At 36.5% G+C, this 27161-nt stretch overlaps 1 protein-coding gene across 3 annotated transcripts in view; it reads left to right on the forward strand.

Moving 5' to 3' along the window:
* CSMD3 (CUB and Sushi multiple domains 3) overlaps nucleotides 1-27161 on the forward strand; it is a 578676-nt gene that overhangs the window by 97161 nt on the left and 454354 nt on the right. For all 3 annotated transcript variants that reach the window (XM_062627150.1, XM_062627151.1, XM_062627152.1), the window contains exon 3: nucleotides 10908-11020. In XM_062627150.1, coding sequence (XP_062483134.1) covers nucleotides 10908-11020 — 113 coding nt within the window. The remainder of the gene's footprint in view (nucleotides 1-10907; nucleotides 11021-27161) is intronic.

The raw sequence follows: 27161 nt of genomic DNA on the forward strand, positions 1-27161 counted from the left end.
ACTAAAGGTCTGACTCAAAGCCCACGGAAATTGGTGGGAAGATGCAGTTTGGTTACAATGGGTTTTGTATTAAGTCCACTGCCCAGAGGATTTTTTAATAAATCTGAAACTTAATTATACTGTGAGGAGTTTTTTTCTTCCCAGGAAGTCTTCTCCTTTTTGTTTTGTGGGGATGGAAAGAGCAAAAATTACTCCACATACACTGATTATATGTAACAGAAAGAGAAAAATGAAAAAGGAAAATCTATGTTTTCCAAGTCCAAATTTTTGATTTAGATTTTTCTCTCTTGGAAGAGGGGCCTTACCTTCTATTTTAAACTCAGATGCAGCTTTCTTACAAATGCTTTTCACTTTAATGCTGGAAATTTTGCTACAGTATTTTAGTTCTGATATAGTATATACATTGTGCTTATGTAAAAAATACATTATTTTACAACCCTTTACTTTTTGGGTTCTGTAAAGATCATTACAGAGTCACATTTATGGCTTGATAGTGTCAAATAGTGTCACAACTTTTTTACCAGATCTGTCTCAGAATTTTTGACCTGTAAATGAAAATTCTTTTCCATTATATCGGCTTTTTCCTCTTCTACTTGGTGTTTTATTTGGTTGTCTCTCTTGCCCTGTTTTTTCATTTTTTCATTTCTTCCTGTCCTTTGAAACCCTTCCCCTCCCATGCAAGTGTAAGTTTTGGTGTTCCTCTACCCACCCTGCCAAGGGCAATTCAGGACAAATATGGCAAACTGAGACCTTAATTTCTCACTGCAGTGGTCAAAAAGAAAAACTTTATACATACTTCTTTCTCCCCTGCAGTGTACTGAGTCTTAATTCAGGATTGATTTATTCTATTTGTTGATGTTTCTCAATAATGACTTTATATTCTAAGACAGCGAGGTTTTCATATTAAAATCTGAGATATATGCAGATAGCTTTTCCTCCTTCACATGCCCTGTTACTACAACTTTATCTGTGTACCAGAATAGAAATAACATGTATTGTGATAATGTCACAAGCATTTTGCTTATGGATGACTTCCAAAACTCCGCAGAGTATCTGGTGTAAATTGAAGCTCATCCCAAAGTTCCTGGCACTTACAACAGTGATAAGCCAAACATGGCATTTCTCCTTTCCATATTGTGCTATTTTCACATATTAAGGCAAGTTACAAAAGATAGTTAAGCTTATATAAAAGCTTGTTGTTACTTACAGAAGCAAATCCAGCTCACATATTCCTCTGACTTTGGCTGTGTGATCCTTCCCTTCACTGCTGTCTGGCTCTGGCACTGATATCCTGGGGACACCAGGCAATATTCCCTTGTGCATATGCTTCCCTTTGCTAACTGAATTGACTTGGGTTCATCAGGATTAGTTAAATGAATTAATTCATAGAGAAGAGTGCAAATCATCAGAACCACTGTCAGTACCAGAGCTGTGGGAAAATTGGAAGGAGCAGGCTCCTTTCTTTCATGTTTAGAAAGGTCCAAGAGCTGCTAAAATGTACTGTACATCTTTACCCAACTTTAAAAAGATGAGTAGAATTGACTACATTGTCATAATATTCAGGCTGATAAAGGCTAAAAATATGTACTGCATGCTTCATAATTTTTTAATTCTTATTAATGGACCTACAATGTTTTTGAGGGCTCTAAAAGTAACTGGTTAGCTATGTTTTGCTCTGATCAGTTTTCTACCCATGAACCATGCAAATCCTCACCCTACAGACTTTTAAATAGTATTTCTATGGTACTGAGACATCTGGTTCTTCTTAGTTACTGTTTGAAGCTCTTCCTATTTTTTATGTATTAAAATGAATTGACTGTTATAGGAAAGACAATTATTTATAAAGTCTGTTTCATTTTTGGTGCTAGAAAACAGTTGAGTTGTATAATAAAAGTTTCACAATGATAATGGATGGTAGCAGTTTTTAGAAACACTCTTTGTAAGTAATATAATGATCATGCCAGAACCTGATGAGTAATTTATTGTTTAGTTCAAAGCAGCTGTTCAATTAAAAATGTTCAGCCTTGACCTATGATCATTATTTTAAAATAATAGATTGCATGAGCAGTTTTGCATTTTGACAGGGAAAAATTAGCATTTGACAAAAATAAATGAGTTCATAAATCATGTTGATTTGTTAATGAATTGTTGAATAAAATATATTTTTATTAACATTTTTAGTGAGAACAACACTTGAACCCAGTTAGCCACTTCTGCTCCATCTTGTTTGCTTTGTTTTATAGGCTATTATGACAAATTCTGTTTGCTCATTTTAAACTTATTGAATAGACATATAAGAAGTGTAGGTGTTACTCCCACTCATATTTGAATTGGAATACTTTTAAAGAAGCCTTTACACTCCTTACTTTCTTCCTATTTCAATGGGTAATTAACTGCTTCCCTGGAAGGAAAACTAGAAGACCAAACTCAGCTGAATTTTACCACAACAATGCAGATCAAGCTTGCAATACTCTCAGCTCCAATTCAGCACCTTTAATAACTTCTCAACATGTACACAAGCATGTGCAAATGCACACCCAAAAAGTTAAACACCAATTAGATTCAAACTTAACTGTAGTAAATAAGATGGTGTTTTCCCTTTCCAACACTCTTCTGAGATTTCAAAAACGTTTGTTCCTACTGGTGTGTAAACATTAGAGGTTGTGGTTTGTTGACCTTGGCTGCCTGCAAGGTGTCCACTCAGTCACTCCACCACTCCCCCTCAACAACACGACAGAAAGAAAAAATAAGGTAAAAAAAAAAAAAAAAGGCTCAAAATAAAGATGGGGAAATCACTTACTGGAAATTGTGGGCAAATTACTGTCCATCTTGGTTCTGGCTGAGACAGTTATCTAACTCTATCCCAGTCAAAACCAGGACACTATCAAAACAGTTAAGGCAAAACAGCCTCAACTTAGAGAAAATTAATTTAATTAATTGCCAGTCAATAAGAGATTTGGATGGTGAGGGAAAGAATGTCGAACACTGGACCGCCCCTGAACTCTCCTCACCAAAGCCATGACACCTGCACCCAATGCACATGTGAATAACACACATTACAGAGCATCAATTCAGCTCAGTGCCAAGAAATAGATTGATTTCTTGAATCGTGAGATTTTCATATGCCTCTTAAAATTCTTAACAATTCTTTCATTGATAATACTGTTAAACTCTGAATTTGCTTATTAGCTACATGGCCAATCCCTTTCTGAATGCTTCTAAACTCTTGGATTAATACAAAAGATTAGTTCAACAAGGTAATTGAACTTAATCTTATCAGTTTTAATCTGCCATTTTAAATTTTTTTTCTAGAATTCCTTCTATTCTTATGAAAGAATTGTTTTTTCTTTAAATTAGTTATTTTTCAAAAAGTATAGCAGAACACTAGCAAAAAACATGATGCTCGCCTATTTGAGCACTACAGGAAAATATATATTGGGTCAATGGAAAGAGTTTGATGTAGAAAGGATTAAAAAGGAACCTACTACAGCTTTAATTGTGGTAGATTATTTTGCTTTCTAATATAATGTCAGAAAAATAATTAGAACATATATCTAAAAAGAGAGAAATTCAATGTGAAAGTGTCCTGGGTTCAGCAGTAGCAGTCATTTTTCTTTTTCTTAGTAGCTGGTGCAGTGCTGTGGTTTTGATTTTCAGCCTGGGAACAGCGCCCATACCACCAATGTTTTTAGTTGCTGCTCAGTAATGTTTACTCTGACCAAGGACTTTGTGAGTCTCATGGTCTGCCAGGGAGGAGGGGAAGCTGGGAGGAAGCAGAGACAGGACACCTGACACAAACTAGCCAAAGGGGTATTCCATACCACAGCACCCCATGCCCACTATATAAACTGGGGGCAGTTACCTGGAAGGGCCAGATCACTGCTCGGGTCGGGCTGGGTATCGGTCAGCAGGTGGTGAGCAGCTGTATTATCTTGTTATTGCCCTTATCATTATTATTACCTGTGGTAGCAGCAGCGGTTTGTGTTATACCTTAGTTACTGGACTGTTCTTATCTCAACCCGTGGGAGTTACATTCTTTCAATTCTCCTCCCCATCCCTCTGGGAACGGGGGGGAGAAGCGGGGGGGGGGTGGGGGGGTGGGGCAGGGCGGTGGGCAGAGTGTGAGCAAGTGGCTGCATGGCTCTGAGTTACTGGATGGGATTAAATCACAACAGAAAGTCATTATTTCTCTCTCCAAAATTCAGTAATGAGTAGTGTCTTGATTGCCATCATGTGCATTCCAATTCATCAGAATTCTTTTGGAGCATATTTGATCTTCTCTTGGATTAGCTACTATTGCTGCTTGACTTTATAGTGTTCTTGGAACACGCTGTTTGGACATTGCTGTTTCTGCTCAAATTTCAGAAAGGCATGGACGCATAGATGGGTGTATAGATTATGGGCCTGAAGAAAAACACAGCACTGAAAAGCTAAAGTTAAACTAGCTTTGCTCTGGTACTAAAAATAAATAAATTAACAATAAAATGAGTACACTACAACATTTTTGAGAGTAAAAAAAATTTACATTGTACATATGAATTTAAAATTTTGAAGATCTTAGAGTCCTATATCTAATCTGATTGATCTTAGCAACAATATTTCTATGATTATTTCTGACTGCTTTATTTGCTGTCACAGCAAAACTAGTTTTCACAAGTAGGGTGGTGAAACACTGGACCAGGTTGCCCAGAGAGACTGTAGATGCCCCATCCCTGGAAACATTCAAGGTCAGCCTATAGAGGGCTTTGAGAAATCTGATCTAGTTGATGTCAAAGTTCTAATAAATGTATATGTTGACACATCTTAATTTTCTGCATTATTTTATATAAATTAGGGACATTTTTTACACCTTTTAAATTAGCCTGCAACTCTTCCTATTGTAAAATTTCTGTGAGTTAATCAAAAGTTTATTGAGATCAAATGAAAAGACTGTTATTAATTTAAAATCTTTGTGTGAATCTCTTTGTACAATATCCAATCCAAACTGCAATATTGTAGATTAATTCTATTTTCTTTGGAAATTAATAACAGAGTGTAGAAAAGCTAGAATTATGTGTACCTGTCGTGGTTTAAACCTAGCCAGACAGCTTGTTCACTCACACCCCTCCCTTCTTGCTGTCCCCCTACTCCCAGAGGAAGGGAAAGGAGAATAGAAAAGAATGCAACTCCCACAGGTTGAGATAAGAACAGTTTAGTAACTAAGGTATAACACAAATCACTACTGCTACCACCAATAATAATAATGATAAAGGAAATAACAAGGGAAGAGAATACAACACCTCGGCACCAGCTGACCGATAACTCACCCCCCCAGCCCAACCAAGTACTGACCGATGCCTCCTCCAACCCTGCAGTCTCCCAGCCCTTCCAGCTAACTGCCAGTTACATCCTGGGCATGATGTGCTGTGGTATGGAATACCTCTTTGGTCAGTTTGGGTCAGGTGTCCTGTCTGCTTCCTCCTGGCTTCCCCTCCTCCCTGGCAGAGCATGAGGCTCACAAAGTCCTTGGCCAAACCAAAACATCATTGTTATCAGCTCTGTTCCCAGGCTGAAAGTCAAAACACAGCACTGCACCAGCTACCAAGAAGGAGAAAAATGACTGCTACTGCTGAACCCAGGACAGTACCTAAAAAAAAACCCAACCAAACAAAAAACTTTACTTTTTCTTTTTTAATTGCATATTTAAATGTGTAATCATTGCTTTGTCAAACACCAATTATCTAAGATATGCAGGCAATGAGGAAGTGCTGTCATTTTATTTATCGCACTACAATCTCAAGTTAACAGTTCATCTAGGAGCACTTTGTATGACTAATCAAGACTGCTTTCCATCATTTTAATTTTGCAATTATGACAAGATTACTCTAACTTGACCCTGCAGCTGGGAGTTTGTCTTTCCTTAAGGGCTTGTGAGTTTCAAAGTAAGTAAGTACAGCATATAGTTAAAAGTTTACTTGTTATATGCTTAAAAGTTTAATCCCAAGCATCACAGTAAAAGCAGAAAACAAATGATTGATGGAACTTTAGAAATTTCTAGTGAGAACACTTAAAAGCTTGGAAACCATACATCTAAGTTGATTTGTCATTTTTAAATTATGATACAGGTGATTTAAAAAAAGAGAGATTCTAATTCTTCTTGGAGTGACAGTCTCTTAAAATCCACTTAAAAAAAGGAAAACAGACAGATATTAAACTGCTAACTGTTGAATGCACTTTTTTGTGTGTGAATCCATAACATGTGCCAAAATATAGTTACTCATAGGAAGAACAGACACCGTGACACATGCTGTAAACGGCATGTTAGAAAGAAAATTATTTGATTTTGTCACAAAACCAAAAAAATATTACTACAGATATTCTTATAGATTCAAACATAATCAAAATTTCTTATAATTTATTTACTGTATTAATGGTGAAACAATATTTACGAATTCCTGCACACATAAGGCAATACTTTGTTGCAGACTTTATTTCACCCTTTACATTACTGAAGAAACATGTAAGGATGAAGTCAGAGAATTTCCCCACATGACAAAGATTCCTTCAAAACTAGTCTCTCAGATGGAAACCAGTGTCACTTAATTTGTACATCAGGAAATTTTCTGCACTTGCATCCTGAGTTCTTAGAGACACGCGTCTTTCTTGGCCAAGAAGTAGTAAAAAATATAACAGTGAATATAACAGTTATTACCAATCCACATACAATATTATTTATCCTCATGCACGAAGTAACTCATTAGTACAAAAAAATCTCATTGATAATACAGTTAAAATTGTACAGAAACTTCCTAGATTCTACCTGTTTTGTCTGGTGTGTTCTCACCCTTTTGATGTTCCTCTGGATCCTCAGCAGCTTTGGTTTGCCTTATTAGGATGAAGATGGCACCACAAGGTAGTTACGGCAAACAACCAGCAGGATGAATTCTTTGACAGAGTATGATGGTGATGATGGCAATTTTCTTCTCCTCAGTCTTGGGTCTACTTGGGGTTATTTATAGAGATATCTTTGATTTCTCTCTCATATACCCATTCTCTGGTTCCCAGTTACTAAGTGTTTCTGTTCTCTATTCATTCTTATACAGTGACGTGATTACAAAAACATTTCCAGGCTCATGTTACTGAACCTACTTTACAAAGCGTCATATTTTTTGCATGTAAATAATATCTAAATTCTAAATAGTTATTACATCTGCACATAATCTGCACATATCTTTAACTCCACGATATTTGCCACTGGAGTTTATTAATTTCTGTAGATAAGATGTTTTTCAGAAAGAACATCTGATCTTTATAATATAGAAAAGCTGAATGAATAATACATCTCAGCCTTTTCCTGCACTCCCAAAATTATCTGTAGCCTTTGAGTATCCACCCAGCTAATTTCATACTTCACATTCACAATTTAAAGTCTACTAGGTGGGCACAGAGTGTGTCCATTTCCTCTGGGCATAAGGTACCTGACAAGCTTGTTAAGACACCAGCAAGAACAAAGCAAACATATGCATAAATATACAGTACAATAATTTACCAATTTGTATCACTGCTCGTTGTGGTTTAACCTTAGCTGATAACTCAGCACCACAAAGCCGCTTGCTCACCTCTTTCCCTTTTCTCCCCTCCCTGGGTGGGATGGGGAAGAGAATCAGAAGAATGTAAAGCCCATAGGTTGAGATAAGAACAGTTTCATAACTAAAGTACATTATATTATGTACTAATAATATTACTAATTATTACTATTGCTAATAATAATAAAGAGGAAAAAAACAAAAACACGAGTGATGCACAATGCAGCTGCTTGCCACTCACAGACTGACACCTAGCCAGACCCAAGCATTGCCCCCCCCCCCCCCGTTTATAAACTGGGCAAGATGCTATGTGGCATGGAATATCCCTTTGGCTAGTTTGGGTCAGGTGTCCTGTCTTTGCTCCCTCCTGGCTTCTTGTGCCCCTTCCTCACTGTCAGAGCATGAGAAACTGAAAAGCCCTTGATCAGGGTAAGCACTGTTCAGCAACAACTAAGCAACTAAGCAACATCAGGGTCTTATTACCATTATTCTTAGAATAAAGCCAAAACACAGCACTGTACCATGTGCTAGAAAGAAAACTAACTCTATCCCAGCAGAAACCAGGACAGTGTTATGTTAGATAACACTGTAACTGAACTACAGCACCTCAAATCAAATATTTCAGTAAAACGGAACAATTCATAATATTTTTAGGAGACAGAAAAAGCTGTATTGCTTTCTCCGACTTCCATAGATGTTGACTTTTAGTTCCCATGGGTTCTTGACACAGGAGCCAGTATCAGTTGCTTATGGGATCTCTCTGTGTATTTCAGGGAACACTAGATAACCTAATTCCAAAACCAAAAAACGGAAGAGGATAAGGACTGAGTGAATGAAATACTGTTATAGTATAAATTTCTTCTGCCAAAGTGAAAAGTGGTAGACTATAAAAGGGGTGATTGAAGTGCCTAACATAACATCTAAAATCCTAATAGATCCTGCCTGGCCTCCAGCTCTCCAGAAGAGCATGGGTCTCATGTTGGTTCAGTGTTGTTTCTACCAGCTCTGTGCTTATGTTTCAAATACCTCAAGGTATCTAAAATAGCAGTAAAGAGACACCTGAGTCACTCAATTAAGTATGTTAAATTTGAAAAAAGTTGATGCAAATGGAATGAAATATGCAAATGTAATGTAAGAGAGAAAATTGCTGTAGATAAAAAAAATCTCAGCTACTATAAGAAATTTAAATTTTAAATGCGTTTAATATGCAGATGATACCAGCTTAAGAAGATGACTGCTTGTTTTGCATAAGCGTCCCACCTAAAGTTCTGCTTTTATGGGGGCACTCTCTTTAAGTTAGCCATTTAGTTGTGACTGGTCTGAAAATGACAATCAGCATCTTACAGATGTAGTGCTGCTTACCCGGGAGCAAAAATACCTTTTGTGGTTTTTATGTACGTGTTAGGTTTCGTTTTAAATGGCAACAAAAACTATTTTGGCTAACACTTATGACTTTTTGTAGAGTTTTACATAAAAAATGATACTTAAGTTGTGAGGTCAATGTGCTGTAACACTCAATGAATAATATTAAAGTATTAGGTGACAGTGATTGTTTGAGACATTAAATTACATTTTCTTTTGAAAACTTGCAGTATTTTGCCAAGTGATATTTGCATGGTTTTGTTATTAAAAACTTTAATTATTTTTGCATCCACTAAACTACAAATAAAAACTGCATTTTTCATATAAATTTAAGTGTAGCAACCAATTTAAAGAAATAAGCTGAACCTTTCTGAGTTCATGCAGCATAATGATGATGATAGAAGGCACAACCCTGAAAGTTAAATGGTATCAAACAGTTCTAATAATGATGTGTTTTGCATGTGGAGCTGTAACACTTGCCATGCTAGTAAAATGCATGTTCATTTTAAAAATCCTCTATCTATCAAAGCTGTGCATATGTACCACTCATAAAATTAAATAATTTGGGATAAATGTATATTTCCCTTATGCTGGATATCCATTTATACCCACAAATTCCTCAACTCATTGAGTAACCAAAAAGATATCGGCTAGACTTAGTCTGTGCTGCAAATTAAACTTTTATTCATATTACTGGCTTGGTTTTATGTTAGGTCAGCTGACTTGCAAGTGGTGATATTTACCAATTAATGTATTAAATTAATGTAATTAATGTCTTTATTGGTTTATGGGTAAGTTAATGGGAAAATTGTATTAACTTGTCAAATCATTATATATATGCACATTTGGGAGAGGTAAGCATTTTATTAATTTGTTTTATTGTTAGAACAAAAATATATTCTCTTAATCAAGTAAAACAAATGCATTTCCTAAATCCTAAATAATCTGTAAACAATTGTTTTAATGACATAATTTATGATGATGTCAATGCCAAAACAAAGAGCAGGTATCTGGATACACACATGGATGACTTGCTGCATATATAGAGATCTGTATATACACCTCTTTAAGGGTCATTGCTACTTTTGTTCTTCTTTTTCAATTTTCTGGCTATTATGCTGTAAGTAATATTATCATTTGGCTTTCATATCTGTCATGACAATAGCATACTCTGGCTATTGCAGTGTCCTTAAAAATGGTTTCCATAAGGGCATAGGGTAATGAATCACATATAATAGTAAATTAAAACATGATCCTTAATGTATGTATGAAAAAAGAAACAGTGACTTTATTATTCTAATAATGGAAAGAAAAGTAATAAATCTTGAACACTGAACCAACTCTCATGTTAAATCTACTACGAGCAGGACATTGAACTATCTGACCTCCACAGGTCTTTCTGACCTAAATTTTTCTATAATTCTAAATTCAAACTAATAAGTAAAAATAAGGTTAAGCAACAAATACAATTAATGTTTAATCATTAATACAATGAATCACACTAATCTTGTGTTTGCCACACAAGGCTAACTGGGCTCTGAAAGTATGTCTAGATTTCTCTGATGAGCATACACAGCTAAATTGTTCAACTTGTTTTTTGAACATTTTGACGGGTAAATACTATGTGTTTGCTTGTCTGGTATGAACCCTGATGAGGTTATTCTTCTGGAATAAAGAAAATAAGTGTTATAATCTGGACCATTTTAAAAATCAAGTTTATATATATTATTATCATCTCTACTAAATACAGTTTTCTCAAACCAATGTACCTTACCTGGTTCAGTGTCCATGAAAGCCACTAAAATTTTATATTGATTCCATAAACTGTCATTTAAAAATCATTTTCTTGAGTATTACAAACTATATACTGTTAAGTCAGTTGTCCTTTCCATGATGAAATATTGTTTGGAAAAGCAACCTGTTACACACAATTTTATTTTTCAGACAATTAACCATGAGTTGTTTTTTTTTGTTTCTTAGGTTAACAGGATTTCATCTTCCTCCACCTGTGACAAGTACAAAATCTGTATTTTCACTGCGCTTGACAAGTGACTTTGCAGTTAGTGCTCATGGGTTTAAAGTTTACTATGAAGGTAAGATATTCTTAATCATAGATTCTGTATTTTTTTCTCTGATCTCTATGAATCATAAATGTCCCACAAAAATGCATACAAATACACATTTATAACTTAACCAAGTTACAGTGTTTGCTGTTCAGGCATTCAGATGCATAGACTCACATCTGAAACCAAAATATTTAAAACTCTACTGTCTACAGTACCAGACAGACACAAATGTTTTATAACATTTCTTTTAATGATGCCAAATTCTTTAAATTCTGAAAAAAATAATCATAATCTTTCTGGACCTTCTAATGTATGTATTTTTTCAAATTAATGCCAAGACATGAGTAGTTACTCTTGAATTTCACTAAGTAGTCAAATTAATATCTCCAAGTTCTATGGATGGATTCTTTCTCATGCTTTTGATAGGAGAAATACTGACTCAGTTCTCCAAACTAACATAAACCTACTTCTGCACTGAAGTTTTCACAATTGTCTACAGTTTTCACCCAGACACTGAGTGAATGAGCTGCCACACGTATTCCTGAAGTCCAGAAGTCTATAGCATTGTATGTATGTTCAAGGATCTTGTTTATGATCAAGTTCTCTTTAGTCATGTTTGAAGAGCTAGAATATGCTATCCATTCATTTTTTCTTTAATAAATTTCTGGGCACTGGGACAATGAGCTCTAACGTGCTTATCACCATGGAGTTCAGTTTGCACATATGATTGACTCCTCATATAATTCCTTTCTGGGCTAAAATAACATTCTGATTAACAGAACTCAAGCTCCTGAACCACTGACATATAAGGATGGAATTTTACCTTCAACCACAGAAATCAGCATTTTAGAAAGAAACGTAAACTTAATACCTTCAATTTGATACTCATCCTTTTTTGAATCTGACACTTCAGTTTGTGTAATCAGGAATACTAAAAGTGTTTAAAGAGTTTTAGTTCACTGGAGTCTCCCTTCATATGGCCAGCCCTACTTTTTTAAGAGCTGCATCAAGGCAGCTCCATTCACTGAGAAAATTTTTCTTTCAATTCCTGTTTTTCTAACTTCCTATGAAACTGCCTGCCTTTATACCCAGCTACCAAAGAAATGAAAACTCATTACATTACATTCACTTCATGCATCATTCCTTGACATGAGAGAATAGATGCATTTAAATGATAATCACATCAAGGCGTTCTCCGTTTCTGTTCTTGTACTCTTTATGAATGTGTATAACCTTGCAATCAACATTTTCAGAGCTGGTCTACCTAGTATTCAATTTTCAAAAATTTTGATTGCCCAGTAGCTCCTTTTTAGCTCCCTGATGAAACATCTGCATACTTAGTACCCCTAAATATCAGACCACATACTTAAGTGCTTCATTATGGATTTGTAATTTGAAACCTAAGATAGAAATGATTAGCAACCTGTCATTGCAATAAAGACAAATGATAGAGATAGCATGAGAGGGCAGGATGAGCAGTAGAGATATGCATCTGAAGGGATCAGATCCAGGTGTGATTTGAAAAAGGAGTGTACCTTTCATAACCACTGATCATTTAAAATACTTCCCTTTGAAATGTTTGGAAATAGAGGACAGACAGATAATTATACGGGGTGAATTACTGTTCACTATCTTTAAAAACAATCAAACTAACCAAACTAAAACGCCCAAATAAACAAAGCCCATCAACATCTCTTTTTCTGACCCCCCATCCTCCTTGACAGATTTGCAGTTGAGATGAAAGTTGACAAGAAACAACAGAGTACCTGACAGATTCTGTGGGAAACATGGGCTTTCTTGATCATAACATAAAAGAATGTATTAATTTTTTGGTCTACTGAGAATAAAAATGGGTATGAAAAGATATAAAATGATGTCATCAATAGAACTACCATGCTGGGCCATTATATGTAAACCCTTACAATTGCATCCAGTTAAACTAAATAAGGATAGGCCACGGAAATACTCACTCTGGCCTCCTACCATCAATATCATAATCCTCAATCTGTTCCCTGCATCCCTCCCTCCTTTTCTCCTTCTCACCTTTTTAACTTCCTCAATGTCAAGTGGCCTATTTGGGTTAGCTTCAGTACCATTTTGCACATAATTCTTTATGTTCAGCTTCTCTATTATTTGGGAAAGAACACATCTGAGAAATACACCTCTATATAGAATGATACCCCTGGAGAAAAAGGATCTCATGAGAGAAAACAGAAACAGGTTACTTAAAAAAAAAAAAAAATATTAAAAATCACAGTGACAACAGAAAATGCTGAGATGCATTGAAAATTAAGGAGGGATTTTAATAAAAACACTTGAGCTGCAATAATTACCATCAGCAATTTATCATTTTATTTCTGTTTTGCACCAAGAGCTTTGGTGGCTGGAGTGAGAAATGGGGGAGTTACAAGTCTGCTGATTCCATGCCTATTTTTTTTTCTGGAGAGCTTTCTGGCATATTTTCTTGTTTTTTTTAGTTGCTTTCAGGGTCTATGTAACATGTATAGGTATTAATGTACGGAGAAGAAACGCTATACTTCATCCCCTACTTGAAAAATTAGGTCAAGTCACAGTGTAGCTGTGTCCTTTTTATTTTATTTATGATAAGATTAGTTTGGCTTCAGGATAGAAGAATTTGATGCACTTTTCCATTTCCTGTTGTCCTAAGATACATAAGCAGCTTTGTTCATAGAGAGCATGGGAGGGAAAATACAGCTGCTGAGAAAGAAAGCAACATAGAAGCTTGACCTATACAGCAAGGGGCTTCATTGAACCTAGTCCTGCTTTGAAAACGGCTTCATTTTGTTCTTACTGGGTTATTTTACTGCTATTAAACAGGTAGCTGACATTTTTGAAATCACTGACTTCATTAACAATCCTGCTGCTAGAATTTATGTCCATCTTTATTCGAGATAAACATGATAGATATTTTTATGCTATTCTATTGATCATTGGGGAAAAAAACAAAAAACCCACCTTAATATACATTCTTATACTGAAAACTCTGAATGTCCTGGTGATGAATTGCAATTATTTATAATAGTGTTATGAAATACAATTTTATCTGTTTTGTGCTGCTACACTTAATTTTAAACTGAACTATAAAACTGAATTATTAGACACCTTAAATAATGAAATATTCTTCATGCTTGTACTAGAATGGTGCTATAGAAATTCAGCAATTCTGATTAAATGCTTTTGAGAGGGATTTGAGAGCAATGTTAAAACTTTCAAGACTGATCTCATCTTAATGAGTAATGAGTGGTGGGGGGAGGAAAGAAGGGAGCAGATGGTGTTTATTAACAGAATAGGATGATGTGACTTCTTGGGACATATCATGCATTTCTTTCAGCAATATTGAGAAAAATTGGTAGCTGATGTACAGGATTATTGAAGAATGCAGATCAGAGATATTACTAGGACTTAAATGTGCCACGATGTGGATGCTAAAAATAATTTTGGCAGTTGGTATAGAGCTAGAAAATATGAACAAATAGAATAATCTATTTTTAGCTCTTCTGCATAACAGAATTATGAAATGTGGCTACACATGATTTAAACTCTGGATTTACATAAGGTTCATGAAGTACTACTTGTATTAAGCTAATAACATCACTACTAACGCCATATTAAAATTTGAGTGCCAATGAATTATCATTTAATATTTGAGTGGTCTCTAAAATAGGTCCACTCAAAAAGAGCTTGCCAGGTTTGAGTCGTAACAGCCACAGACTCTAAGATGCAAAGTTGTCACTAGACTTACTACCTGACAGACAGAGACATTTTTCATTTTGGCTCGTATTTTGCCATTGCTATTTTGGATATAGAGCTCTCTGTCATAAGACTGCTTCAGCAAGTCCTTGGTAAAAATGGAATTAAAACTGAATTTTCCTAGCATTTCTGAAAGAAAAGTCCACAAAGAAAAGATAAGAATAATTAAAATAGAGACTGCTTAAATTACCTAAATAGATAATGGAAACTCCTGTTTTGAAAATGAATCATACTAAAACAAGCAAGGAAACATATTACACAGTTGAAGTCAATCTAAATTAATAATTTTTACTTCCATTCAGCATGTTGGGTAACAGGAAAAAAATATGTGTTTAAGTTTTCTAGGAAGTCACATGAAATTATCTGGCATATCCTTCTGGTCTTGGAACAGTAACTGTGGGCACAAACATACCAACAATGCCTGTTCGTAGACTTCTATCTGCAGAAATAAAATGGTTGCATATTCAAGGAAATAGAAAACATCAAATATGCTTATAAGGCTTTGAATGTTGTAGCATTCTTTAATATGTCATTAACTGGTAGGTAGTTCTGAACTCCCTTAGTACAGGGAAGGCAAAGGGGAAGGTGTGATTTGCAGTATCTCCAAATTAATTTAGTAAATGAAGGGGAGTTATCAAATATATAAGCAAAATTTAGCGAAAGAATAAATATCTAAGCTATAAAATACGGTGCTAGTTCATGATGCAAAGTTTTTTTTTGTATTGATGTGCTTCCAATTTAACTACACTAACAGCACTGAAGTTGCACCAACTTTGTGCTGTGATTAACAACAGAAAATATCATCCTGCTTTTAGTCATATTATTTATACTTCAGCATCAATATAGACAAAAAGCAAAACAAGTTCACTCTATAAAAAATTTCAAAATACCTCAGATATTTTATCTGATAAAACTATAAATCAATATTCTTTCCCATGTATCATACAGAAATGTATACCCACATGACATCTTCCTAGCCAATGTTTTTTAAAATCATATGTAACATTTACAAGTTGCACTGTCAGCTAATACCTAACATTATCACAGAATAAAATAAGTATTGGCAGGGAAAACCACTTTTTTCTTCCAGCTGATCCAGTCAGCCTGTGTGTCACAACACAGCACTGCTCAGGACTACCACTCTAATCCTAATGCTAGAAGTACTTGGATGTAATGCTTTAATACAGAAGGGAATCACTGTTTATTAAATCAATATCTGGTTACCTTGCTGCTTATTAATTTTATTTTACTTATATGTTGCATCACTCCCACCACTCTTGTATACATACAGAAAGAGTAAATAAAAATAGGCCTGTGGACTTAATCTGGCTAATTTTTATTTTATTGCATTTCACACAGTTTTCTTGATACTGCAATCACTAATTTAGATTCGGCTAAAGAATAACATCTGGAAAGAAAATCAGCTCTTGAGGACACTGAGATACAAGAAAATTATCACTTTCTTTGATTCCACTGATCACTCTGTCTTACTTAGAACTAAGACTTTTTAGTTCTGATTTTTAATCTTCCAGTCAGTGGCTCTTGTTCTGCTTTTATCTGCTAAATTACAGGGCATTAGCATCTGTTAGCTCTTATGGTAGGTTCTTAAGTACTGCAATAAAACCACACACTTCAGAGTATTCTTTCACTTTAATATAGGCTTTCAAAGTCTTAACATAAAGTATTTTGTTCCAAGTAGCAACTTATTTTGTGCTAGTTATGCATTTTTATCATTTTGCGTGAAAAACGGTCCTGTGTTCAGTACGCTGGTCTGCCTGAGCCCTGCACCTCATCACCAGCTTGTTCTAGCCTCCTATTAAATCCTTTCTTAACTCTTGCTGCAATCTCTTGACCCTGTGTGTGTGTGAGGGGTTCAAAGGCCGAGCGCTAGCTATGGAGTCAGACTGGAGACACACGTGCCCCCGGCCAGTGTGCCTCTGCTACTGGAGTGGGGTTGGGGGTGTGATGCCCAAGAGACCTTTTTTTTTTGTGTCTCAAAACAACTCCAAAGATGGAGCTGACGGCTCGTTTTCACTTATCCTCACTTATCACAGCAGGGATGCTGCTCCACCAAAGTGGGGGGTGGTTTTCTGTGGTGTCTTCCCTGAGGCCATGAAGATCAACTGCCCCGGCAATGCACTGCCCGGAAGCAGCGACAGACACTGCGTCGCCTGCCACTGCACAATTTCCACTCGCTGACCGAGAATTTCCACTCGCTGACCGAGAAGACGTCGCTGTATCCAGGGGATGTTGATCCTATTTCTCAATTTTCTTTCCATCTTTCTTTCCTTTTTACTTTTCTCTTTCTACTTCGTATCATTTTATAAGAGTAAGAACCTGCCGAGACTTTTGTTCCTCCTGATACAGTTTTAGGGAAATTTACAATAAACTTACTTCTTGTTTCCTTCTTCAACGTCTGGAGACCTTGTGGTTTCCTACGCGAACGGAGCAGTTCCCCCCCTCCCCCGCCGAGCAGGACGGGATAAGGGGGCTCGGCAGCCGCTCACTGGGGTGGGAATGGTGTGTGTCCCAAAAAACACGCTAGCGAGCACCAAGCTGGATCCGCCAGTGAGTAGGGGACGCATGGGGCTGGTAAGAGGGCCTGTGGTGCGGGCAGGGGTGCTGGGTGCACTGGGAGTTTGGGCTGGTACTTGGTGGATCCGTTAATGTACGAGTGCTTGTGAACCCACACAGACTCGTGTGCATGTCCGCATGAGTAACCTCTGCCGGCTGCTGGTGCTTGTGTATTTTATGTGAGCCCAGTAGGTGGGTGCTGTTGAAGGCAGTGCCTTGCATGTGGCAGTCTGAGGCAGTCGTGTTGGTGTCCAGGGTGTTTTTCCCTGGATATTTTCCCGGGTTTCGGTGACAGGATTCATGCTCGGCTGTGTGACTGGTTAAATCTGCAAATGGGAAAGCATCAGTGAGGGGCATTGGCCTGAGTCCGACACCCACAGGTGTCTCGGACTGGACTCCAATGGCTGGGTGAGAGAAACCGGGCCCCAGAACTGCTAGAGGCAGTGGCCATTATAACATTCCTTCACATGCGTAAATGTACCCTTGGGTGGATATGACTGTATTCAACTTCTTTACCTAATCCCTCACTTACTGCACACCCAGAACTGCCTCTCACCTTCCCACCCGTACAGATACATGAAGAAGTTTCTTGTGAAAGAATGAGGCACAAAAGCATTTCATACTGCTTTACTGTTGTCTCTCCTCTTTGCTATTATTTTTGTGTCTGTACTTCTTTTCATTTTTTGTTCACTAAGAAGCTCCTTTGTTAGCCTCATGAGTCATTTGCCAAAGTTCACTTACCCTTAAAATAGTTGATTGTCTTTTAAAAACATCAGCTGTCTCTGGCAGCCCTTCCTCCTTATAATTGCTTCCCAGGAGATTCTGCTTAACAATTCCCCAGGTAAGTCCAAATGTGATGTCTCAAAGCCTCACATCCCAGTTTCACTACTTACTTCCCAGCCTTCTAATGCAGCGCACAATTTTCTCCTCTTCCATTTGTGATTAGGTTACTATCCACTGACAAGACTGTTTTTAAAGGATGTCCTTACGAAATAAGCAAGCGTATTTAAGGTTATGTTCATCTTTGCCTTGATCAGGTGGTTTAATTTTTTACCAGCAATCCTACATCTTCATGTGAGGTACCATGATTAAGGAGCCCAGATCCTTCAGAACAATGGTATAGCTAGGCATTGGTCTGCTAAATGCACTTGCTCATAGCCAGAGCTGTTCTCATAAGCAGAAGGGTTGAAACGGATACCAACACCATCTGGGATCATATTCCTCTCACTCTTCACCCTCAGAAATACATACTAACCTTTGATCTGCTTCCAGTTTCCCTTGGCCATGTTATTACCAGTCATGGGTGAATAGCATGAAGTAGCAGTTGCAAAGCTGAGCAAACAGAAGTTGCTTTGTGAAATATGGGTCTGGGCCCCAGTCAACAAACACACTGTCCAAGACTACAGTTCTGGCTTGCAGGCAGGCGACTGTGTCAGGTAGAAGGGAGTATCTAAATACTACTACCTCTCAAACAGTCAGTATTGAGGGTAGTGTCACTTTACTAACAGTGCACAAAAGCACAGTTAAAGATAGTTTCTGCTGCACAGAATTTGCCATTCTGTTTTAGGGAGAATATGTGATAAATTCATCTAGATAGATTTTGTCTTCCTTGTTGTTTCATTTGCAAAATAGCTTACCATTTGTAGGAAGAAAAGCTCATGCACATGTAATTATACCTAGTGTTTCTACCATAATTACCAGTTGGACTTTAGTTGTTGTCCTTTGGGTGCTAAATTTTCTTTGACAAATCTTGATAAATAAATAAACTGATTGATTAGAGAGACACAGAAACATACATGATTTTGTTACAGGCAGAATGAATGAAAATAAATTTGTTTTAACATCTGCAAAATAATTATTTGAAAGTTAAAAACCAATGCAAACTTCTTTTTTCTTCTGCCTTAAGTAATATTTACTTACTGGAAGAAAACATGTTTCACCCTTAGTCTGAAAAAATCTACTTATGATTTCAATATACTGTTAAATTTATTTCTTTCAGAATCATGTTGTTAAATAAGTCATATTTGTCAACCTATGGTACTATAATTTGTCGTTTTGATGCATGCCTCATACCGAAGTTCAACTAAGACAGTGATTAATTTGAGATCTTAATTATATGTCAGTCTTTAGGTTTTTTTCTTATATTTTCAATGCCATTTTTTGTGAAAAATAAAAAAAAAAACAAACCCTAAATTAACATACATGGCAAGTCTTGAGAGATATTTCTCAAAAGATTCTGAGGTTTTCTTTGTGAACTTACATTCTTCAGCTACTGGACTGTCGTATTATTAAGATAAGTACAACATCCTAACAAATGCAAATCTTAAAGCAGCCTAATTTAAGATTCTTGGTTTGATCCCATGTCTAGGCAAGTAGTATATGTAACTGAAACTGTATTCTGTAGGAGCTAATGTGCTGCTCATAAAAGTATCAAAATAAATGCAGCTCCATATTTATAAGCATCTGCTTCCTTCATGCTTTCCCTAACTTACAGCTCAGTGAAATTTTGAATCAGTAATATACAATAGCAGTTTCAGCATGCAATGTTAAAAAGTCTTTGAAAGTCACTAGGAAACTACAGTTGAAGAGGTTTATTCATGATGAGAACATGCGTCTCGGTAATACAGAACTGTAATCTAGGAACAGACTCATTTTCTTATTTTAGCAGATTTTCAGTTTTTCACATTTATCGTTCCTAGTTGGACACTTAGATCCATAGTAAGATATTCATACTGTTGGGCATTCAGTAGCTCCCACTAAGCTCAATATAAATTATGTGACATGGAAAATGCTTGGGAATAGGTGAAATTTTTTTAGGTTTGCAAATAAAGCATCCATTTGTGTAAGTTACTGACATCATCTGGAGCAGTACCATTATAAACAGTTAGCTATGATTATGACAGTTTTATTTTAACAGGAAGAGAGGAGTAGTTGCTTACTCAGCACTCTAATTTCCTGTCTTTTGAAAGAAAGCAAAATTTGAAGTTGCTTTTGGAAGATATTTGTTTTTTTGATTTATTCTTGTCTGACAATTACTCATTAACCGATGAGGTCCTACTACAGACCTCCGTGCAAATCCAGACAGCTTTGACAGTAGACTAGATGGTTAGTGAAATGCTCTACAATTTAAAAAAAAAAAAATTGAAAACAATTTTATCTACAAATAAAAATCCCTCTTTTGGGTTGAGGAGCCATTCTCATTTGGTAATTTTGCTATTCTGTCCACAAATCCCTACCTAAACAACATAAAGAGAAAAAAAAAGCCATTCCTTTATTAGATGGTTGGCAGCAGGCCACTAAAATCCCATGGAACACAACTTGCATGCTACAGCCAAAAAGTAATTAACTAAGCTGCTTATCAAAGATCCACACTATAGATATAAATGGAAAAGTTGTCCCAAAATATTGACACAATTTTATAACTTTTTCTTTAAATGCAACTCTACAGTAGAAATGTTTTAAAACTCCACAGCTAACCTATTTCTTTTAAGCAGAGAAAAAATCTTAATGAATTCTTGATAAATGGTTTATGTAAAACCCTTGAAATTTACAGACTTTAAAGACATGAGTTCACTATAGTTTGGACTATTCTTCAGAAAAAGAATTTTCTGAAAATAATGGCAATGGAATCACTAAAAGTTGATTAAAAAAAAGCAGCGCGAGTTTTGGTGCATAATTCTTACACTTTCTTTGCTTCTGGTTTTCATCTTACATTATGTAATTTCCTTGCTATAAATAAAACAGCATCTGAAGTGAGTACAGATATGGTGACTTGATAAGAGAAAGAAATCCTACTGCTTTCATATAAAAATAACGGATTAGGAGACTGCTGCATAATTACTGTATTGTTAAAGATTAAATTAAAGTAGTAGGATAACAAATATTTTAATTGCATTTAACATTTATGTCGCTTTTCCCTGGTCTGTCAGTGTCTCTCTCCAGGAGTAAGTGTTCTTAGTTCTTTTAGGACCAGATATCATTGCCAGTTTTAGTGTTCAATTCCCAGTCTTTCTAAAGGGATAATCAACACTGATGCACTTAGTGGCAGTTTTTTAGAGCTGATTTTGTGATGAAGATATGCATCATCAGAGAAATTATTTAAAACCACAGGGTAAGAAAATGCTAGTAAATTATGGCTTCTCCACATGAGCATTTATGTCTGGGTCTGAATCAGTGCTGTAAAATGAAAGCCAGTGCTGTAAAATGAAAGCCAGTGCTGTATACTCATTCCTCACACCACCCTGTGTCTCTCGTTTACAAGTTATTTAGAAAGTAGACAGAAGAATATGATGTTTACAGACAAGTAGTGTTGTAAAATAACAACATGCTATGTCATCTTTAATTACAGTGTAGCATTACTCAATTCTATACTTGTCACAAGAGCTTTTATTGCAGGCAGTAAGAACGTGTTAACTCAGAGCATGAAGAATCTTCGTATGGAAAAATTTTCTACTTCCATTCACAGATGTGCTACTGTTGCATCTGAAATACTCTCCAGCTTCATGTATTGTTGAGGTGCAAGGTAGTAGAGACTTCTTACACCTCAACCTTTCCCAGGGCTCTGCACTCGCTTGAAAAGGTCTTCATAAAGCCTTTTTTATAGAAACCTTATTTGTCAATTAAATACATTTATTTATTTATTATTCACAGAATAATAAATTTATTATTCACAGAATAATAAATACTTTTTAAAGTACAGCATAAAATAATAACAAACCTAAGAAAAGTTGCTCAAAACCAAGGAGTTTATTGAACAACAACCACAAAAATTATTGTAAGATGATAATAGAAAAGGAGACTTCAAACTTTAAAATGGTATGACCATTACAGCACAAGAGCTTCTCACGGTGGTGTTGGTAGGCAACACATTTCAATTTTGACCCAGGGACCGATATAAACAAGCACAGTTTTCAGAGGGGTAGCCATCAACTTGGTGAGATTAAGCAAGGCAAAGGAATTGAAAAAGTAGTAGAAAGAATATTACTTCAATATTAAATGTTATTACTTGTTTTGAGGTCCTATGGACTTAGTCTGGTCCCCAGCCTCGTGTTCCTTTCTCCTTCTCACTGTATCACTCGCAATGCTATGTAGGGAGCCAGATCAGGAAATTAGTAAGGATAAAAACGTATCCTTTTTTTTTGTATCTAATGTTATTCCCTCAGCCTTTTCTCTGGCCCAGCCTGCTACCTGCTGCATGGCTCACAAACGCCATGCAGCATGAATGACATTATGTACTCCTGGTGGCATAGAAAAAACACTGCTCCTTTGACAACAGCCGATTTACCTTAATCTGAAACATTTAGCAAACTGCATCTTGATGCAACAAGTGTAATACAGAATGACAACAGGAGATCATAACAGTCTTACAGCTGTAAATTGTCTCCCCACTTGGCTTTGTCTCTATTGCTTGCTAGCAGATGTACTGAGCACACAAAATTGACTCTCACTGCTTAGAAGAAAATATGTCACAATATCTTGGATTCCCAAGATTGTTTCAGGTTGCAAATACTCCATGGAGCAAGTTTGTCATGTTTAGATTTGAGTCTTTCATGAAACTATTATACGAATTACCTGTTATATTCACTTGAATCTAGTTTCATCACTATACAGACTTGAAATGACAAATAAAAAAAAATTAAAAAAATAACCTGCAAGATTAAATACATATTACCGATTGGAAATAGTTACAAAAGACAAACTTAACTTAAGAAGTTTCAATCTTAATATACATACAGCATTATTTTTTTCCTGAGCTACCTCAGTTTCCTGTGAGATTTAGGTCTCTGCCTAAACCCCTTTGGTTCTAAGGTTGGTTTTCAGATATGAAGTATTTCAGATTATACTTTCACTGCTCTCATCTGAGGGATGGGTTTAGTTTCTCTTCTTAGAATCATAGAATCATAGAATAGTTAGGGTTGGAAAGGACCTTTGCTGCAGAATATATATGGACTCAGTCAGAGATCAATATGATCAGACAAAAAGCCGTTCATTACAAAGCCTTAACCTCTTAAATACTATTTCTTACATGCACTTACAGTGATTTGGCATATTATGATTGGATACATGTCTTGAAGACCCTTTGCAACTAGCATATAATTGGTTAAGCACAGGTGTGGGAACTTGACCTCGAAAACTTGCCAACAGTCCACAGTTCTCATTAACTCGGTGAAATCAAGCTTCTTCTTATCTTGCTTGCTTAGGCTTCCTTGGGCCTTTCATGGCCTTGATGTATCTTTCAGGATTTTCAGAGTTTATGTACCAATTATTCATTCTCCCGTGAGAACACTGTCTCCACAGACCTTAAGATCATCTAGTTCCAACCCCCCTGCCATGGGCAGGGACACCTTACGCTAAATCATATCACCCAAGGCCTTGTCCAACCTGGTCTTGAACACTTCCAGGGATGGAGCATTCACCAGGGAGTAGGTATGTCTTATCCATACACCTACGTGTAACTAGTCATTTATGCCTACTTTATAGCCAGTAGCAAGAAAAGAAATGGGATGGCACGCTGGAATTGTTTCTCTCTCCCCTCTACTATGCAGATGCAGGAAGTCTGCAATGATAATACAGAATATCGACATCAGCACTATGTGTATTGGAAGTCTTGTGAGATGAACCCCACCCACATAATCCCTCACATGTGATAACATTTATAAACTAGCATAACAGTCTTTAAAAGATGTTATCTATGGGATAGCATGCTTGGCTTACAGGAATGAGCTACAAAAAGAATGTAACAGAAAATAAAATGAAAACAAAAAGAAAAATCTCGCAAGAAAGAAAACCAATTTCAGAAAATAGGGCAGTATCCTGTTTCTTTCATTTGCATTTATACCACATGTAGTACTGGAGGTAGACTAATGAATATCATAATCATCATAAATTCAGGACACGCTGTCTATCAAATAAATGAAACTTGACAGAGTTTTAAAATATAAAGACAGAAGAAATCATGGCAGTCAGGTGAAGTTCCCAACAACTGGAAAAAGGGAAATATAACCCCCATTTTCAAGAAGGGGAAAATGGATGACCCGGGGAATTACAGACCAGTCAGTCTCACCTCTGTGCCTGGCAAAATCTTGGAGCAGATTCTCCTGGAAGGCATGCTAAGGCACATGAAAATCAACAAGGTGCTTGGTGACAGCCAGCATGGCTTCACTAAGGGGAAATCCTGCCTGACCAATTTGGTGGCCTTCTATGATGGGGCTACAGAACTGATGGACAGGGGTAGAGTAGTTGATGTCATCTACCTGGACTTGTGCAAAGCATTTGACACTGTCCCACACGACATCCTTGTCTCTAAATTGGAGCGACATCAATTTGATGGATGGACCACTCGGTGGATAAAGAACTGGCTGGATGGCCGCACACAAAGAGTTGTGGTCAATGGCTCAATGTCCAGCTGGAGACCAGTAATGAGTGGCGTCCCTCAGGGATCGGTGTTGGGACAGGTCTTGTTTAACCTCTTTGTCGCTGACATGGACAGTGGGATTGAGTGTGCCCTCAGCAAGTTTGCCAATGACACCAAGCTGTGTGGTTCGGTTGATACGCTGGAGGGAAGGAATGCCATCCAGAGGGACCTTGACATGCTTGTGAGGTGGGCTGATGCTAGCGTGATGAAGTTTAACCATGACAAGTGCAAGGTCCTATTTGCATATTTTCTGCTATTTTTTCTGGCCAACTACCAACTCTGAAAAACATAAATGTGGTTAAATGGTTATTACTATCATTAAAGTATTTGTGCCTTATTCTGTTTAAACACTTACTATCTTTATGTTGTGACATGTTAGCTTCTTAAATAGATGGCATATTCTTTTAACTTCCTTAGTAAATGTTCATCTACTTACTCCAAGAAGCAGAAGTACTTATTAGCATAACTTACTTATCTGTGAATTGTTTGGTAAACAGAACTGTTTTATAAAGAAAGAGGAAAAAAAACCAGTGTGGTCCCTCCCTCCCCCTTCTCATATATATAGTATAATGTAAACCTCAATCCTAGAGTTTGGATTTGTTTAAAAATCTTAAATTTCTCTTTTTTCTTCCTTTTTTTTTTCTTTTCATTTAGTACTGGTGATCCAATCTGATTTACCTGGATCCAGTTATGTTGTCGCTGATATATTTCAAGTGAGAAAGTCCCTGAAGTGCATCGTACTGTCACTAGAGAGATCACTAGAGAGACTAATTTGTAAGAACATGAGTTCACAATTTGAACCAAGAAAGCAGAGAGGTTGTCAGAAAGTTTGAAATATCACAAAAGGAAGCCATATCTGGTGTTATCAAAGAGCTCCAACTAGTGAGAGAGTTGTCATTGAACTGAGACTTCAAGAAAATCTGAGCAGTTCAAGAAAGATAATTGGGTTATTGTGAACTTGAAAGAGTGCTGAAAAGATAATAGGAATGGAAGGAGTCTACAGAAAGAAAAGCATCTTCAGTTAATTTGTTTAAATTTTGAAATAGAAAAGGGGAATTTAGGTCTTAGATGAGTAACTCATCTTCCGAATGAGGCTCAATCTTACAGTAATGTATGGAAATGTAAAAATGATTTCTCAGAATTGGGTGCAGTAGCTGAATAGCTTCGCAGTCTGCAAAAGATACCTGTCAGCAGGTTAGGAATTCCTTGTATTGATTAGAAAACTTCTTCTTAAAGAAAAGATCTAAATTTAGATTGCCACCCTGCTGCCAAGTTTAGGTAAATTCAAACTGGGCATTTATTCAAGGTCTAGACTGTGAATTTATTAATTAACTTGCTACCAGATACTCTGTAGTGGGTATCTCTCAATCTAGGTTGTTGCAGCTTGATACTCAACTTGCTCAGACCATAAAAGGTTAATCTTTATGGACTGGGCTAAGCCTGGCACACAGTGAACTGAGCTGTCTTCTGTACATTCTGTGACAAGCAATTTAGATAACAAAAAATGTTTAACTAGGAGTGGAACAGGTGTCTGTGTAAGAGAGATAGAGCAAAGGGTGTCAGCCTCTGCCCTGTTGAAGCAAACTCTGGTAAAACACTGGTACACAGACAACTTTTTTTTTTTTTTTTTAATAGAGCACTAAAAAATAACTACATTAGACTTAAATTTAATTCCTTAAAACAGCAATATTTAATGATGTGGACCTGTTGGGGATCAGATCAACAAAGGAGAATAGAAATAGGTACAGCATGATAAATCATAGGGAGCTATTAAAGTAATGAAATATTTGCATATATAATTTTATTTTATTGCATACTATGATGGTCTATTTATTATAGTTCTTTCATGTATAGTTCACTTTACTGAAATGCAAGTTTCATACTAGTATATGTTCATATTTTTTTCTTTCATCCGAAGAAGCCAAGTACCACCTGAAATACCTTGGCTTCTCACAGCAGGAGCAAAGGCAAGATTCAGTTTATATGGAGTTGTAGGCCTTATAAAAAAACATCCGGCTGTTACACTGTGTCTTATTACACAGCACTACTGGTGCGATTTTGGAGAATGAGGAGCTCTGGTGGTGATTTCCATTAAAGCTTGCTCCCATTCTATTGAACAGCAGCAAAACAGTAGCAAACTTGCAGGTTGTTCTCATCCCTAGAATGCTTCCTGCTACATAGAATGAGGAAGAGCTGTTAGGCAATTATGATAGCTCATGATGTTTCCTTCTTGAATGACCCTTCCAAAAAGTAAAAGAGAAAAGGAAAAGTCACAGTTGGCTATCATATTTGTTGCATTTTGGAAGCAATGTTGAAATGATAAACTAAAATGACCTTTAAGTCACTGATGTCTCCTTCCAGAGTCCATTGCAGGGGCTCATAAACCTGTATCTTAGTGGAGATTGCAAT

This window comes from Pezoporus occidentalis, unplaced genomic scaffold (assembly GCF_034315485.1).
Source record: "Pezoporus occidentalis ecotype Australia unplaced genomic scaffold, CSIRO_AGI_Poc_V1 ctg3, whole genome shotgun sequence".
Lineage (NCBI taxonomy): Eukaryota > Metazoa > Chordata > Aves > Psittaciformes > Psittacidae > Pezoporus > Pezoporus occidentalis.